Source organism: Copidosoma floridanum, unplaced genomic scaffold (genome assembly GCF_036245765.1).
Source record: "Copidosoma floridanum isolate Cflo_tuat_1 unplaced genomic scaffold, Cflo_Japanese_pri ptg000014l, whole genome shotgun sequence".
NCBI classification, from domain to species: Eukaryota; Metazoa; Arthropoda; class Insecta; order Hymenoptera; family Encyrtidae; genus Copidosoma; species Copidosoma floridanum.
In genome coordinates, this window is record NW_028321891.1 from 5,163,346 (window position 1) to 5,175,497 (window position 12,152).

The 12,152-nt window shown below is 30.6% G+C and overlaps 2 protein-coding genes across 2 annotated transcripts; one reads left to right on the top strand and one right to left on the bottom strand.

Moving 5' to 3' along the window:
- The first annotated feature begins 622 nt into the window (after positions 1-622).
- On the top strand, positions 623-5,846 carry LOC106641060 (P protein). Its single transcript, XM_089592108.1, has 17 exons — positions 623-670; positions 1,098-1,312; positions 1,458-1,535; positions 1,612-1,729; positions 1,792-1,864; positions 1,943-2,103; positions 2,192-2,286; positions 2,418-2,574; positions 2,654-2,725; positions 2,803-2,934; positions 2,995-3,249; positions 3,338-3,472; positions 3,554-3,748; positions 3,835-4,068; positions 4,158-4,413; positions 5,104-5,197; positions 5,279-5,846. The coding sequence occupies exons 1-17, from the start codon at positions 668-670 to the stop codon at positions 5,364-5,366; spliced, it is 2,361 nt and encodes a 786-aa protein (XP_089448234.1). The 5' UTR covers positions 623-667; the 3' UTR covers positions 5,367-5,846.
- Positions 5,431-12,002, bottom strand: LOC106641061 (uncharacterized). Its single transcript, XM_089592109.1, has 8 exons — positions 11,894-12,002; positions 6,874-6,900; positions 6,628-6,783; positions 6,413-6,547; positions 6,213-6,338; positions 5,973-6,113; positions 5,659-5,787; positions 5,431-5,603 (listed from the first exon to the last, which is right to left on the bottom strand). The coding sequence occupies exons 1-8, from the start codon at positions 12,000-12,002 to the stop codon at positions 5,431-5,433; spliced, it is 996 nt and encodes a 331-aa protein (XP_089448235.1).
- Positions 12,003-12,152: the final 150 nt, after the last annotated feature.

Genomic DNA, 12,152 nt, shown 5'->3' on the forward strand with positions numbered 1-12,152 from the left:
TATGTAATATAATATAGTAAATAAAGATAGAAACTCTATACCGTGAATCATGGTATGTAAAATGGTTCGTTTTGTCTGTATAAAATCTTAAATAAATGAAAAATAAATATTTTTTTTTAATAAAAAAATCGTAAATTAAAAATTTATAAATGAGTAGAAACTTATTTTATTCATTTGAAACGGCGCGCTGAAATTATAAAGGGGAATATAAACTCTCTAACTCGAATTCAATTGTCTGCTCGAACTCGAATTCATGTATTGCGTTGCTGTATGAAAAATTTTAATTGGTATTGCGTTGATAAGAACTGCCGACGTAGAAACTCAAGCTAGTCAAACACAAAACAGAGGCATCAGTTGACTTGTGTCTGACTTTACTTTCAAGTGTCTCTTTTCCTTCGATAATTTTAACAAATTAACGCATTTTTTAGTGTTAAAGTGAACGACAAACATTTTCTAGTAAAGCTATTTATAAAGTGTCAGCCGCAAGAGAAGCAGATATTGTCGCCAGAAATCCGTTAGCGGTGCCTTGTTTATTCATCATTGTGGATGTATCCTACTTTAAAAGTAAAAAAAAAAGTTTAAAAAAAATTGTATTCTAATTCTTCATTACAAGTACCAAAAATTGAAATTTTTTGTGTTAACATTGATTCAAAATCTTTAAATTTTAATGGTATACAAATATTTTTTTCAGTTATAATTTGAACTTAGTATTAATAATATTTTTTCTAAGAAACTTTTAATCTTCAGTGCTGTGTTCAATAGTATCAAAGTATGGCCATAAATAAATAAAAACTGTTGCATAGTTATACGTTTCAATAAAAAAATTGTGATCACAGAGACTACAGATTACTCAGAAAAGGCCGTACAATCGGTACGAATATTACTTGAAACGACTGGGAGTAACTAGTTCGTTTCTGTTTCTTAATCACTGTCCAAATAATCTCGTAATAGGGAGCTGTTTCAACACATCGAAAATATTAAAGGCGTCATTTCTACTCTATTTTTATAAGTCTCTTTGCTCATAAATTTATAGCTTGAACTACTGAAAAAAAATTTAAATTTGATTTGTCCTTGACCTAGATTCGTTTCATTGATAGACAAAAATGGCCAAAAAATTCGATACCAATGAAGATTGCATTGAAAATCCAGAAACTTTAAAAAGGCTCTCTTGCACATCGTCTACCTCATCAACAATGATTACTGGAATTATTTCTCTTGATCTATTACAAATCTGGAGCCAACTTCCTGATACGATTCGGATGGATTCAAGTTTGGACGTGTTCAAAAAAGAGTATGAAAAGATACCGAAAAGGTTCGCACTCTAGACTTAATTACGTCACTGAAAATATTCAACGTTAACTTTGTTTCAAAGTCTTGTTAATATACTGTTATATATAATATAATGTAAATTGCTGATAAAAGGTGAAATTTTTTAATTCTTTATCGTTTATTTTTAGTTCACCATTGATGACATTTAAAACTAGAGACTATTTATTTCCAAACGAATTATCCGTACGTCAAGAAGAAGCAGAAAAGTAAGTACTTGTACATTTATTAAATTTTACATTAACTGTGACAATCCTATCAACATGCGTGAATACACATTTCTAGTCACAAAAGAGGAAAGGAACATTCAGTCAAAAATCTTAATGCTCGTAAATCTAAATTTAAATGCACTATGAGATATACTAAAATGGCTTTACTTGTTACCTGCTGTATTGCTTTTTCCGTAAGTAAAATATTAAAGTATTAAAATTGATAATGCTACCACAATTTTTATTATTTTTGCAGATTACGTTAATGATAACAGAAGAAAAAAAAGAAAACTATCATGTTATCTCAGTACCAAATAATGACATAAAAAGTATTTACTAAAATTAGAGTATAACGTAATAATATTAATATACAATTCAGTAACCAAATTTTTTGAACAAAATAATAGGTATGTTATTAAAACATAGTACCTGTAGAAGTGATAAAATTAGTGTAACCATCGAAGGTTCATCTCTAGTAGAAAAAGATACAGTAAACATTTCTCAAACTTATTTGTCGATTTGGTTATCAGAAGAAAATGATAAATTCAATGATATTCAAGTTATTAAGGTACTTTACTATCTTATGAACGGTTTTATAGTTTTATATCGTGATTCTCTGATGTGCCTTAAAAATAAGATTTTTTTTTTTAATTTAGAACATATCAGAAGAGTGGATTTTACCCTTGGCATCATCAGAATCCTACTCACCCATCTCTCATCGCCGAATTAACACTTTTATACTCAAGGAAGAGTTAGTATTACCAATCATATTTTTTCCCTTTTAAACAATTTTTAAATCGAATCTTACAGATATAAATAACTAACATGTAATCTAATATTTACACCATTTTTTGCTTTATGATTCTATAAATTTAATTTCAGCTTACGAAATCGTGCGATTGTAATTAATTTGAAATCAAATTCACGTTCATCGGTTCCTCTGATGCTATCTTACAATTTGACACCACTCGATGTAAACAAAGGACTTGCGTTTGGAACTTTTCTATTGATCGGATTTTATGTTATTATAATGTTTGATGTATAAAACATAATTCATTTTTTTTTTTTTTTTCGTAATATTGTTCTATTAATTAATGGTTCAAATTTTCATGCGATAGTTGGTACACAGGACGATTGCAGCTTTATTAGCAGCCACTGGCTCTTTAGCAATATTATCTGCTTTAAATCAGGTAACAGCAATTCATACTTTTATGTGTCAAACATATTACCTTTTAATTTCAAAATTTTGTAAATTTAACATGTACAGAAACCAACAATGAGTCAAATTATATCATGGGTTGATTTTGATACCATTATGTTGCTATTTTCAATGATGGTTTTGGTGGCTATTGTTGCAGATTCTGGTGCTTTAGATTATTTTGCAGTATTCGCATACAAGGTAAATATTTGGTATCGAAAAATCTTTTGTAAGCGTTTACTGAAATATGTTTATTTTTAGATAACTCACGGGAAAGTTCTGCCCCTTGTAAGCATGCTATGCTTTTTCACAGCTTTTGTTTCCGCTGTTTTAGATAACGTTACCGTTATTATGCTTATAATACCTGCAACAATTAAAATTTGCGAAGTGATAAAGATTAATCCCGTTTCTGTAATAATAATAATGGTAATGTTCTCAAATATTGGCGGTGCTATGACACCAGTAGGTGATCCCCCAAACGTGATCATTGCTTCGAACAGACGTGTAATCGCGGCGGTAAGCTATCAGGCGCTACAATATCTGACAACTCATACATGTGTATACAAATATTTTATACCAACATATTGCGTATGTTTTTATACAGGGAATCGACTTTGGCACATTTACACTTCATATGACTATTGGTGTATTATTAGCTTTAGTTATTTTGTATGGACATTTCAGATTTATTTTTAGAAATATCGATAAATTACGTTTTCAGAAACCAAAAAAAAATCAGGTTTTAACTTAAATAGTACACATTTAAAACCAAGGATAATCTTAAGGAGTTCTTAAAAAAATCTATTAATTCTACCTTTAGGAATTACAACAGGAAATCAATAAGTGGCAGATGATTGCAGTGACTCTAACAAGTCATAATAAAGGCGATGTTATTGCTCGAGATGCCCTATTAAATAAAATTAAAGAGCTACTACAAAAATTACAAAATAAAGTTGAAAGTGAAAATAATTGTACGGAAAACTTTGAAACTACAGTGAAGGAACTCAAAGAGAAGGTTTTTATACATCATTTACATGTTTTTAGGCACTAACTAGTATTACACCACCAATATAAGCAATTTATATTTTGTTTTTATTTTAGTATAAAATTAGAGATAAATGTCTTCTAGCGAAATCTGGAATTTGTATGGCGCTTGTTATTATTCTATTCTCTTTGCATAGTTCATCAAGTTTTCATTTATCCATTGGCTCGATAGCATTTTTGTGTATTTTGTTACTTCTTATAATCGCAGACAATAAAACGTTTGATGATTTATTAACTCGAGTCGAATGGAGCACTCTATTATTTTTTGCTGCATTGTTTATACTAATGGAGGTATCATCGAATTTTAATTTTACTATAAAATTATTTTAAAAATCATGAAGTGTTTTTTAATGTGGCAGCTACTTTATTAAATTCTGTAGGCTTTAACAGAACTTGGACTTATATCATGGATAGGTGATAAAACAGAATCGATTATTTTATCCGTAAGCGAGGAATCAAGGTTATCTGTTGCGATTCTGCTTTTATTGTGGGTATCAGCGTTTGCAGGTGCTCTTGTGGATAATGTACCACTTGCAACGATGATGGTAAAAATTGTTACTGGTATAGCAGAAAATAGTAAACTCAAATTACCTCTTCAGCCACTTGTTTGGGCTCTTTGCTTCGGTTGTTTAGGAGGTGAATTTTGTGATTTTATATAAAAATAAAAACGTCTGATGGTATCTTTTTAGCTCCAAGACAAGTTCGACTCTGTCAAACTCATTATTACATGTACAACGTTCAGTTATTAAATAAGTTTTCTTGTGTTTTAACAACGAATACGTATCCAAAGTATCTCTCATCTGAAAATTACAGTACCTAAGGTCTTCTTACCTTCACATAAATTTTTCAGAAGTATGCACTTTCCGAAATAATATTGTTTTCGCATTCAAAATAATATTGGCAAATGTGAGTTGTGCTAGTTCTCATAGAAGGGCTCAGTCAATGTTAACATCGTCTTTGTTAACAACATAAAATTGGAAAATGTATAAGATGTCCTGAAGACATAAAATGGGTAATTTTCTGAAACGCAGCATCCTGAGAAATGTTCTTGAAGGAATGCCTCATTAAAATTTCGTTCGATGGCAAAGACATACTTTGATTTTTAGATGAGCACTATATTGGTTAAGTCTTCGTTTTAATGCGACTAGAAACTTGTGTAATAACCTATGATTTGTTTGATGGAGTTTTTTTAGTTTAATTTAGTTATTGGTTATTGACGAACTTGAATTCTGAAAAAATTGATCCAATAATTGTTCAAACTTTAGTCATATTTGTGTGAAATGATTAAAAAATTCAATTTTTTAATAACAATAACATGATTTGTAGGGAATGGAACTTTGATTGGAGCAACTACAAATGTTGTGTGTGCTGGAGTAGCTGAACAATATGGTTACCGAGTCACATTCATGCAATTTTTCAAGTATTTTCGAGCCCTTACTTTATTTTCATGTTCTAGCAGTAATTCTTTTTTTTCTTTAATTAATTAACATTCAAATTTTAGGATTGGCTTTCCAGTTTTACTGACCAGCACATTAACCATCTCAGTCTATTTAATTATCGCTCATGTGATTTTTGAATGGAATAATTGAAACTATTAATATCTAAAAACCATTTATTTTAGAAATTAAATGTTTGTATTATTAAATTTACAATTTAAGGTACAGAATAATTTAGTTGCTCAACATATTTAAAACTATACTTAAGGTCACAGGATAATGTGGTGCAAATTCCTTTACCATGGTTATTGCAAATGCAAATGTTACAGTCGTCATTAAATATGATTCCAGGATGGCACTTTTCTACGGTATCCTTATTGGCAGAATTATCTTCTGTAAAAAATATTTTATTACTAGTTATTTCTATCCAGATGTAAAAATATACTCATACCTTCTGTATTCATGTCACATTTTACGCCAGAGCACATAGCATAAGTACCAGTGGTACTACATATACATTTTCGGCATGCATCATAATTGAAAATATTCTTGGGAGTACATACGGTTGTAACATCTTGAATAGAAATTATTTGTAAATTAACAAGTTTATTTAAAAAGTGTAACTATAAGGTATTTTAAACTTAATTGAAATACCTCCTCAATAAAAATTAAGCAAAATATTTTTATCGTTCATAAATATATAAATTTTTATGAATAAATTAGTAGTTAAATTAAGTAACAATAAAGCAGGTGACTTACTGAGAATGTGTTTGTGACGGAAATTAGGATAGTTACAAGCAGTTTTTTCGCAACTTACACTCGTACCCAACTGATTGCAACTGCATTCGTTGCACTCGACAATCAAAGTACTGTTAGGTATGCACAACACGTCCTTGGTCTCTGTAAAAGATGTTCAACAAAATATTGACACGTCTGGATTGAAAATTTAAAATCAATAATTATTTTAGCCTACATATTTTGCTTTAATTTATGTCTTACTTGTAATATCGTGTAGCGCGTAACAGTCTAGATTTGTACACGTTGCAGTACCATCTGGTCCACAAATACATCCGTTGCATTTATCACTAAAAATTGATCCAGGAATACATTTTTCTACCGAGTTAACTAAAAGATATGTGGACGTTATTATTATTACACATTTTTATTCTTAGTGGTAATGAATATGTATTAACACTTACTTAATTTGAAATCAGTAGCTTTGCATTTGGAAGGTATGCAAGTCGCATGTTTTTCATCTGTGCATAGGCATTCGTAACATCCATTATGAAATATGTTCGTACTAGAAATTTTTTTTGAACAATCCATGGTGAGATCTAAAAATCATGTAAGTCTTTATTTATGTATTATTATTAAAAAATTATTAATTTCACTGGTGTTAATATTTTCTTTATACTTTGTAAATGAGAAGCTTGTAGTTCAGGATACAGTGTACTGTACATTTTTCTTTTACATGTTATTTTTTCTCCTTTACCATCGCAATAGCAAATATTATGATCATATGTAAACATTCTGTTTGGCAAGCAATTCCATGATGTTAATGTTTCTAAAGCTGTTGTGGCACATAAATTATTTATTGTTTGAAATTTGAGTACATTGATTGTGTTATAGAATTATTATTTATTAACAAATTTTACTTTACCTGTATTACTTAGAGAATCGGCGTTACCTAAAAATTAAAAATATAATTAATGATTCTAAGTTTGTGTGTATTGTAGGAGCGTACTTACCAAACAAAAGAAATATTAATGAATAAAATGTTTTTAAAAACATATTAATAGAGAACAGTAGTTACTTAAAGAAAAAGTGAAAAAATTTTATCTTAAAATTATTGTTACACTAAAACTCGTATAAGTATTGATACAAAAAATATATGCTGCGTTTATATTTTTGTATCATTTACAAAAAACAATTACAGTCTACTTTTATCAAACAATTATCACTACTTGATTTTTTTTTTACTTGAATAAATGTCTGAAGTGAAAATAATATAAGATTTTTAAAAATTTGTTTAACTCCGAAAGTGACGAGAAATTTTTATCTCAGAAATATTGTAAGAAAGAAAATGTACTTATAGCAAGTGTTATAATGATTATTGTTTTTGCGATCATAAATTTTTTGAATGATAACATTCCCAATGATTGTACGTAATCACTACCTCGTGCGATATGTAGTACATACAATTGTAATCACTTGTGAGTAATTAAACTTGTACTCTTACTATATTATCAAAGTTTGAATTGAATTTTTCTCGTGCATCATAAAGAATAAAAATTGTATGAAATATCTTGATGGTTAGAAGAGAATGAGTTTGTAAATATAAAATTTTAATATTTGACATTAAAAAATTATAGTTTTTATGCATCTTATAATTCACAGTGTAATAAGGAGGATTAATGCATCCATTGTTAATCATGTGGAATAAAAATTTGGTTAAAATATCGGACCTAATGTTTACTCAATACACTCCGTACATAGAATAAATTTACTGTAATTATAGACAATTTCAGTCTACGATCCATAAAATCTATTTAATTTAAGTATCATCTGAAAAATCGTAAGAGTAATTCCATTTTTTGTTAAATTAATTTTCAATGCACAACCAGTGTTTTAAGAAGTAAGGAAAAATTTTTTAAAAAGTCAAAAGAAACTTTCCATATCAATAAACAACTTCATAATAAAGTTGTACGTCAGAATAAGCAGTCATCAATTTACGACCCAGATAAAAGAACCTTACTTCTTAGTTTAACACGAATATGCAGGAAGTAACCAATCTCTGTATTATTAAGTAAAAAAATAACATTTAAAACTATGTACATATTCAAGAAAATTTTGTATGTGTGATTTTTTAACATTGTTTGATTACCGTCTATGGTTTTGTTCGTGAAAGCATAAAAATTACTTTAACTATTTTTCAGTAACATCAAACTAAACTAAATTTTTTCATACAGAGTGATTTTTAAAAGCGTATTAAAATTTGTATTAAATCACGTATGGACGTATAAACGTGTAGTTTAAAACCCCAAATAGTTAATGAAAAGTACCAACCCAATCACTCTTTTTTCTGTTTTGGCAGCCCTACAATGCGAGTCTAGAGAGTTTTTTTTTCGTTATTCTTAAAGTCTATTTTTTTATATAATGGTGTGGATATTTAGCTATGATGGGGTTTACTCATGATACTTCTAATACACTCTGATGCCATTAAAAGGACCACTAAATTGTGATGTGATGGCTCAAATTCATAAAATTGTGAGAATGCATGCTGCTCAACTCTGTGTCTATTTTTATCATTAATATCGATAGAGCCACGGATCCAAGTAAAGACACATACTTACATGCATGCAGTTGCTGCAGTATATAAGCAGGCGCTTTTTTAAGATGATTCAAAAGATTTCTACAAGTACATTATTTATTTTTCAAAGTGTTTGACACAGTACTATACCACTGTTCATACTAGAAATTTTGATGCTTCTTGTTATTTCTAGGTAATAAAAGTATTTTTATACAACTGCTCATTGAATTTTAAGGCTTTTGTGGCTGTCTGTTGGTAAAAACAGCTGAAAAAGAATTTTTAAAGATTATCTTAATTTTTTGTTTCTAAAGGTGAAATATGTTAAACACGAAAGAATTTTTATCTGTCGACCTCAACCTCGTTTGGCCTTGAATGCTTGTCTACAGCATTTTGAATGCTATTTTTGTGATAGCATTTTTTTATGTCTAGTAATGGAAGCATGAAATATTCATTCAGTAGAATACAACTGATAGCATTTGCAGTTATTGTAAGGGTAGGTATGTCGTATAAGCCACTCTATTAAACATAACGGTCAAGCTGTATAACTGCGGTGACTATTGAAGAATCAAAAAAAGGTCACTTGTATATTTAAATACTACTAAGTGCTATTGAAAATCACCCTTAAAATTTCTATACGATTTGTAATGACATTGATGAATTTTTTTAACTTTGAGAAAATGACACCCTTACGTCTCTGAAAACCAGAAAGAATTATGAAATTCCTTTCTAACCAGAAGTTTCGTGTATTCAAAAATATAAGGTATCACTTTCTAGAATTTGATTCTGACTGAAAGCTCTCCTAAATGTAAGTGCATTAACGCTTTCTTGCGCCTCAACGAAGATAGAGAAGTACATATACATATATATCCGTGCCAATCAAGGATATCGTTATTATTTTTCAAAGCTATCTGAGTCAAATCTAATAAGACGTCATTTTAGACTTTGACATTTTACGCCTTGAGTAATTTATATAAAACATGCATTTGTTCACGAGAAAAACTTGTATTTAAAGGCTGACTCAAATGGTATTTATACCCATGGAACAATGCAGGAATTAAAAATTAATATATTACCTTACGTATGCAAGTAGGATGTAGATTGTAAATTTATTCCTTACTTTATCGAGGTGTTACGTCAATTAACCAGTTCTCTTCGGGTGTGCCTCCTCGAGTAATATTTACCAAAAAAAATGCCGAAATTTTGATGTTTAATTTTATCATGACATTTGAAAATAACGATTATTCATTAATGATGTTCTATAAATTTTGTAGTTAAGTGAAAACAATGTAAAGTAGATGACACCTTAAAAAATAGTTTGTCTCTTAAAAAACTTCGTTTGATATTATTGAATTAATGCATATGTACATTAATACTAATAGTTAAGACGAACCATTTAATTTGTTCAATGCATCAAAATCTGTAAATTTCTGTAGCCTCTTTTACTATTTTTTAAACTGAATTATTGATCAGTTGATTTATTCTAAAAAAAAACAATTACTAAATACATGGAGGTGTGAAAACTTGGAAAGGAAAGTAGAATGTAGTCAGACATTATTTTTTGTATACTGAGCACGAAATAAAAAATTAGGCTTTATTCTTGCTACACGTTCCCCGAAAGTTGAGGTCCAGAACACTTGCTACGAGGAAAATTTCCATTTTAAATTCCTTGCATAAAATTTCGCGTTATTCGAATGTAATTTGTGATTTTGAGTCCACAATTCGTGGTTTCTTGCTCGGAACTGCACGCTTATACCTCATTATCGTATTCGTCATTTCATACGACTACGTCAAACAGTTAAATGCGTTGACAGGTATCGTTTACAGTTTGGGCTGCCGTGACTTAGCAAAAAAATGGGATTTTTTTCCAAGCATATATCATAGATTGTTTGAATTTGTGACTTATTTTAAACTGGGGAGTTAAATAGTTGCTCAATCTTTCTAATTTATCTGTGTAACCCATAAAAAATTCAATTTCTAGTAATTTGTAAAACGAAAATAACGATGTTTTTTTTTTAAATAAAATTTTCTAATAAAAAAAAAAAATGTTCCATAGTTTTCTAACTGATATTACGAAAAAAGTGACACTGTATTTTGATCTACGAAATTCATTTTCAGTTTTTTTAAATTTCATAAGCTTGTACTTGGTAAAAAAAAAAACACTTTTTCATTTCTGCTGCGCAAAAAAATTTATACCCAAAACAACAAAATTAATCTTAAGATTGACTTTGTTGATGTCATTGAATGTTTAATAAATAGTTGTGATCATTTTTCAATATTTTAGAACAACAAAAACGTACAAATTCATCAGGCTCTGTTTCAGAAGATTAATATAAATGTTAATCACATTACGCCTTGGAGAAAAAAGTGATGGCACCTCAATGTCAACGTATAGACGCAGGACAAAAAGTTTTACTCAAAACATTGGACGCGTAGTTACAAATTATTGAAAATTATCGAGTGTAACAATCAGGAGTACTCGAAGGCTATGAATTAATCCATGATGATACAGTTATTACACCTCGCATCTTTGAAATTATGCAGGGGGTCAGTATCACACGCTCGTTTACGTAAAAGCGCAAAAAGCGTTATGTCTAAGGACACGTGTAGATTGTCGGTAATTTCATTTCGATATGCAAATGTGGAAACTGCAGTTGGCCTTATATCAGGTCGTCGCAACGCAACGTCGATAAGTTATTGACAGAAATCTTGAGGCTACGCATGTACACTACGATCTATGAATGAATTTTACATGATGCGTTTTGTGACCTTTTCCGGTAAAAAATAGTATCACCGTGAAAAAAAAAAAAAAAAAAAAAAATTATCGACAAGGCTCGCAACATGTGATAAAAAAAAAAAAGTAATGGACAATCGAGAAAATTTCATTCCCAGAGTAGGAAATCCGATAAAATTCATGCGATGGATCGAAGGTTGCATCGGAGTTATTTTCCAACGCAATTCAATCGAATGGAGCATATTTACGTATCCACTTGTCAAAAAATCTCCACCAAGCTTTTCCAAATATCGAAAGCTGAGAACCAACCTGACAATGGTGATTCCCTGAAACTCCATTGAATTGTTTTAATGACTGCGAAATGAAAAAAAAAGTCCTTAGCGAGGATTTGCGCACTTTTCCACGAACCATTTCGTACGAGATGCAAAGCCCCGCAAAAAATGGCACACAGTCGGGAACCCTTTCACGCACGTACCAACGAAAAGTTCAAACACCCAAATGTGTCTCGTTCAGCAGCCAGTAATGATCTCTCTCCTGGGAGTAAAAAAGATGAGCAAAAAAAAGAAGGAGGACGAGCGACGCTTAGGCGGGCGATCGAGAGACGCGCGCGAGGATCTTGCACTGCGTGTGTGCATACACGGGCTCTGAGGGGAGGGGGCTTAAAGCCGGACGCGAACGCGTGGACGGCTTCATTTTTGAGAAGCTGCCCGGACGAGCTGTGTCCACTCGAGCGCGGCAGAGGTGCCATTGTGGATCCTTGGGCCGAAGTTTTTCTGGTTTTCATTGTAAATGAGAGTGGTGCAACGCAACTAGGGCTACACCGGAGAAAGTGAAGCCTTTGACTGTATGGGATTTTGAAATCTAGCGTGCAACCGTGGGTCGGATCACGATTTCGCCG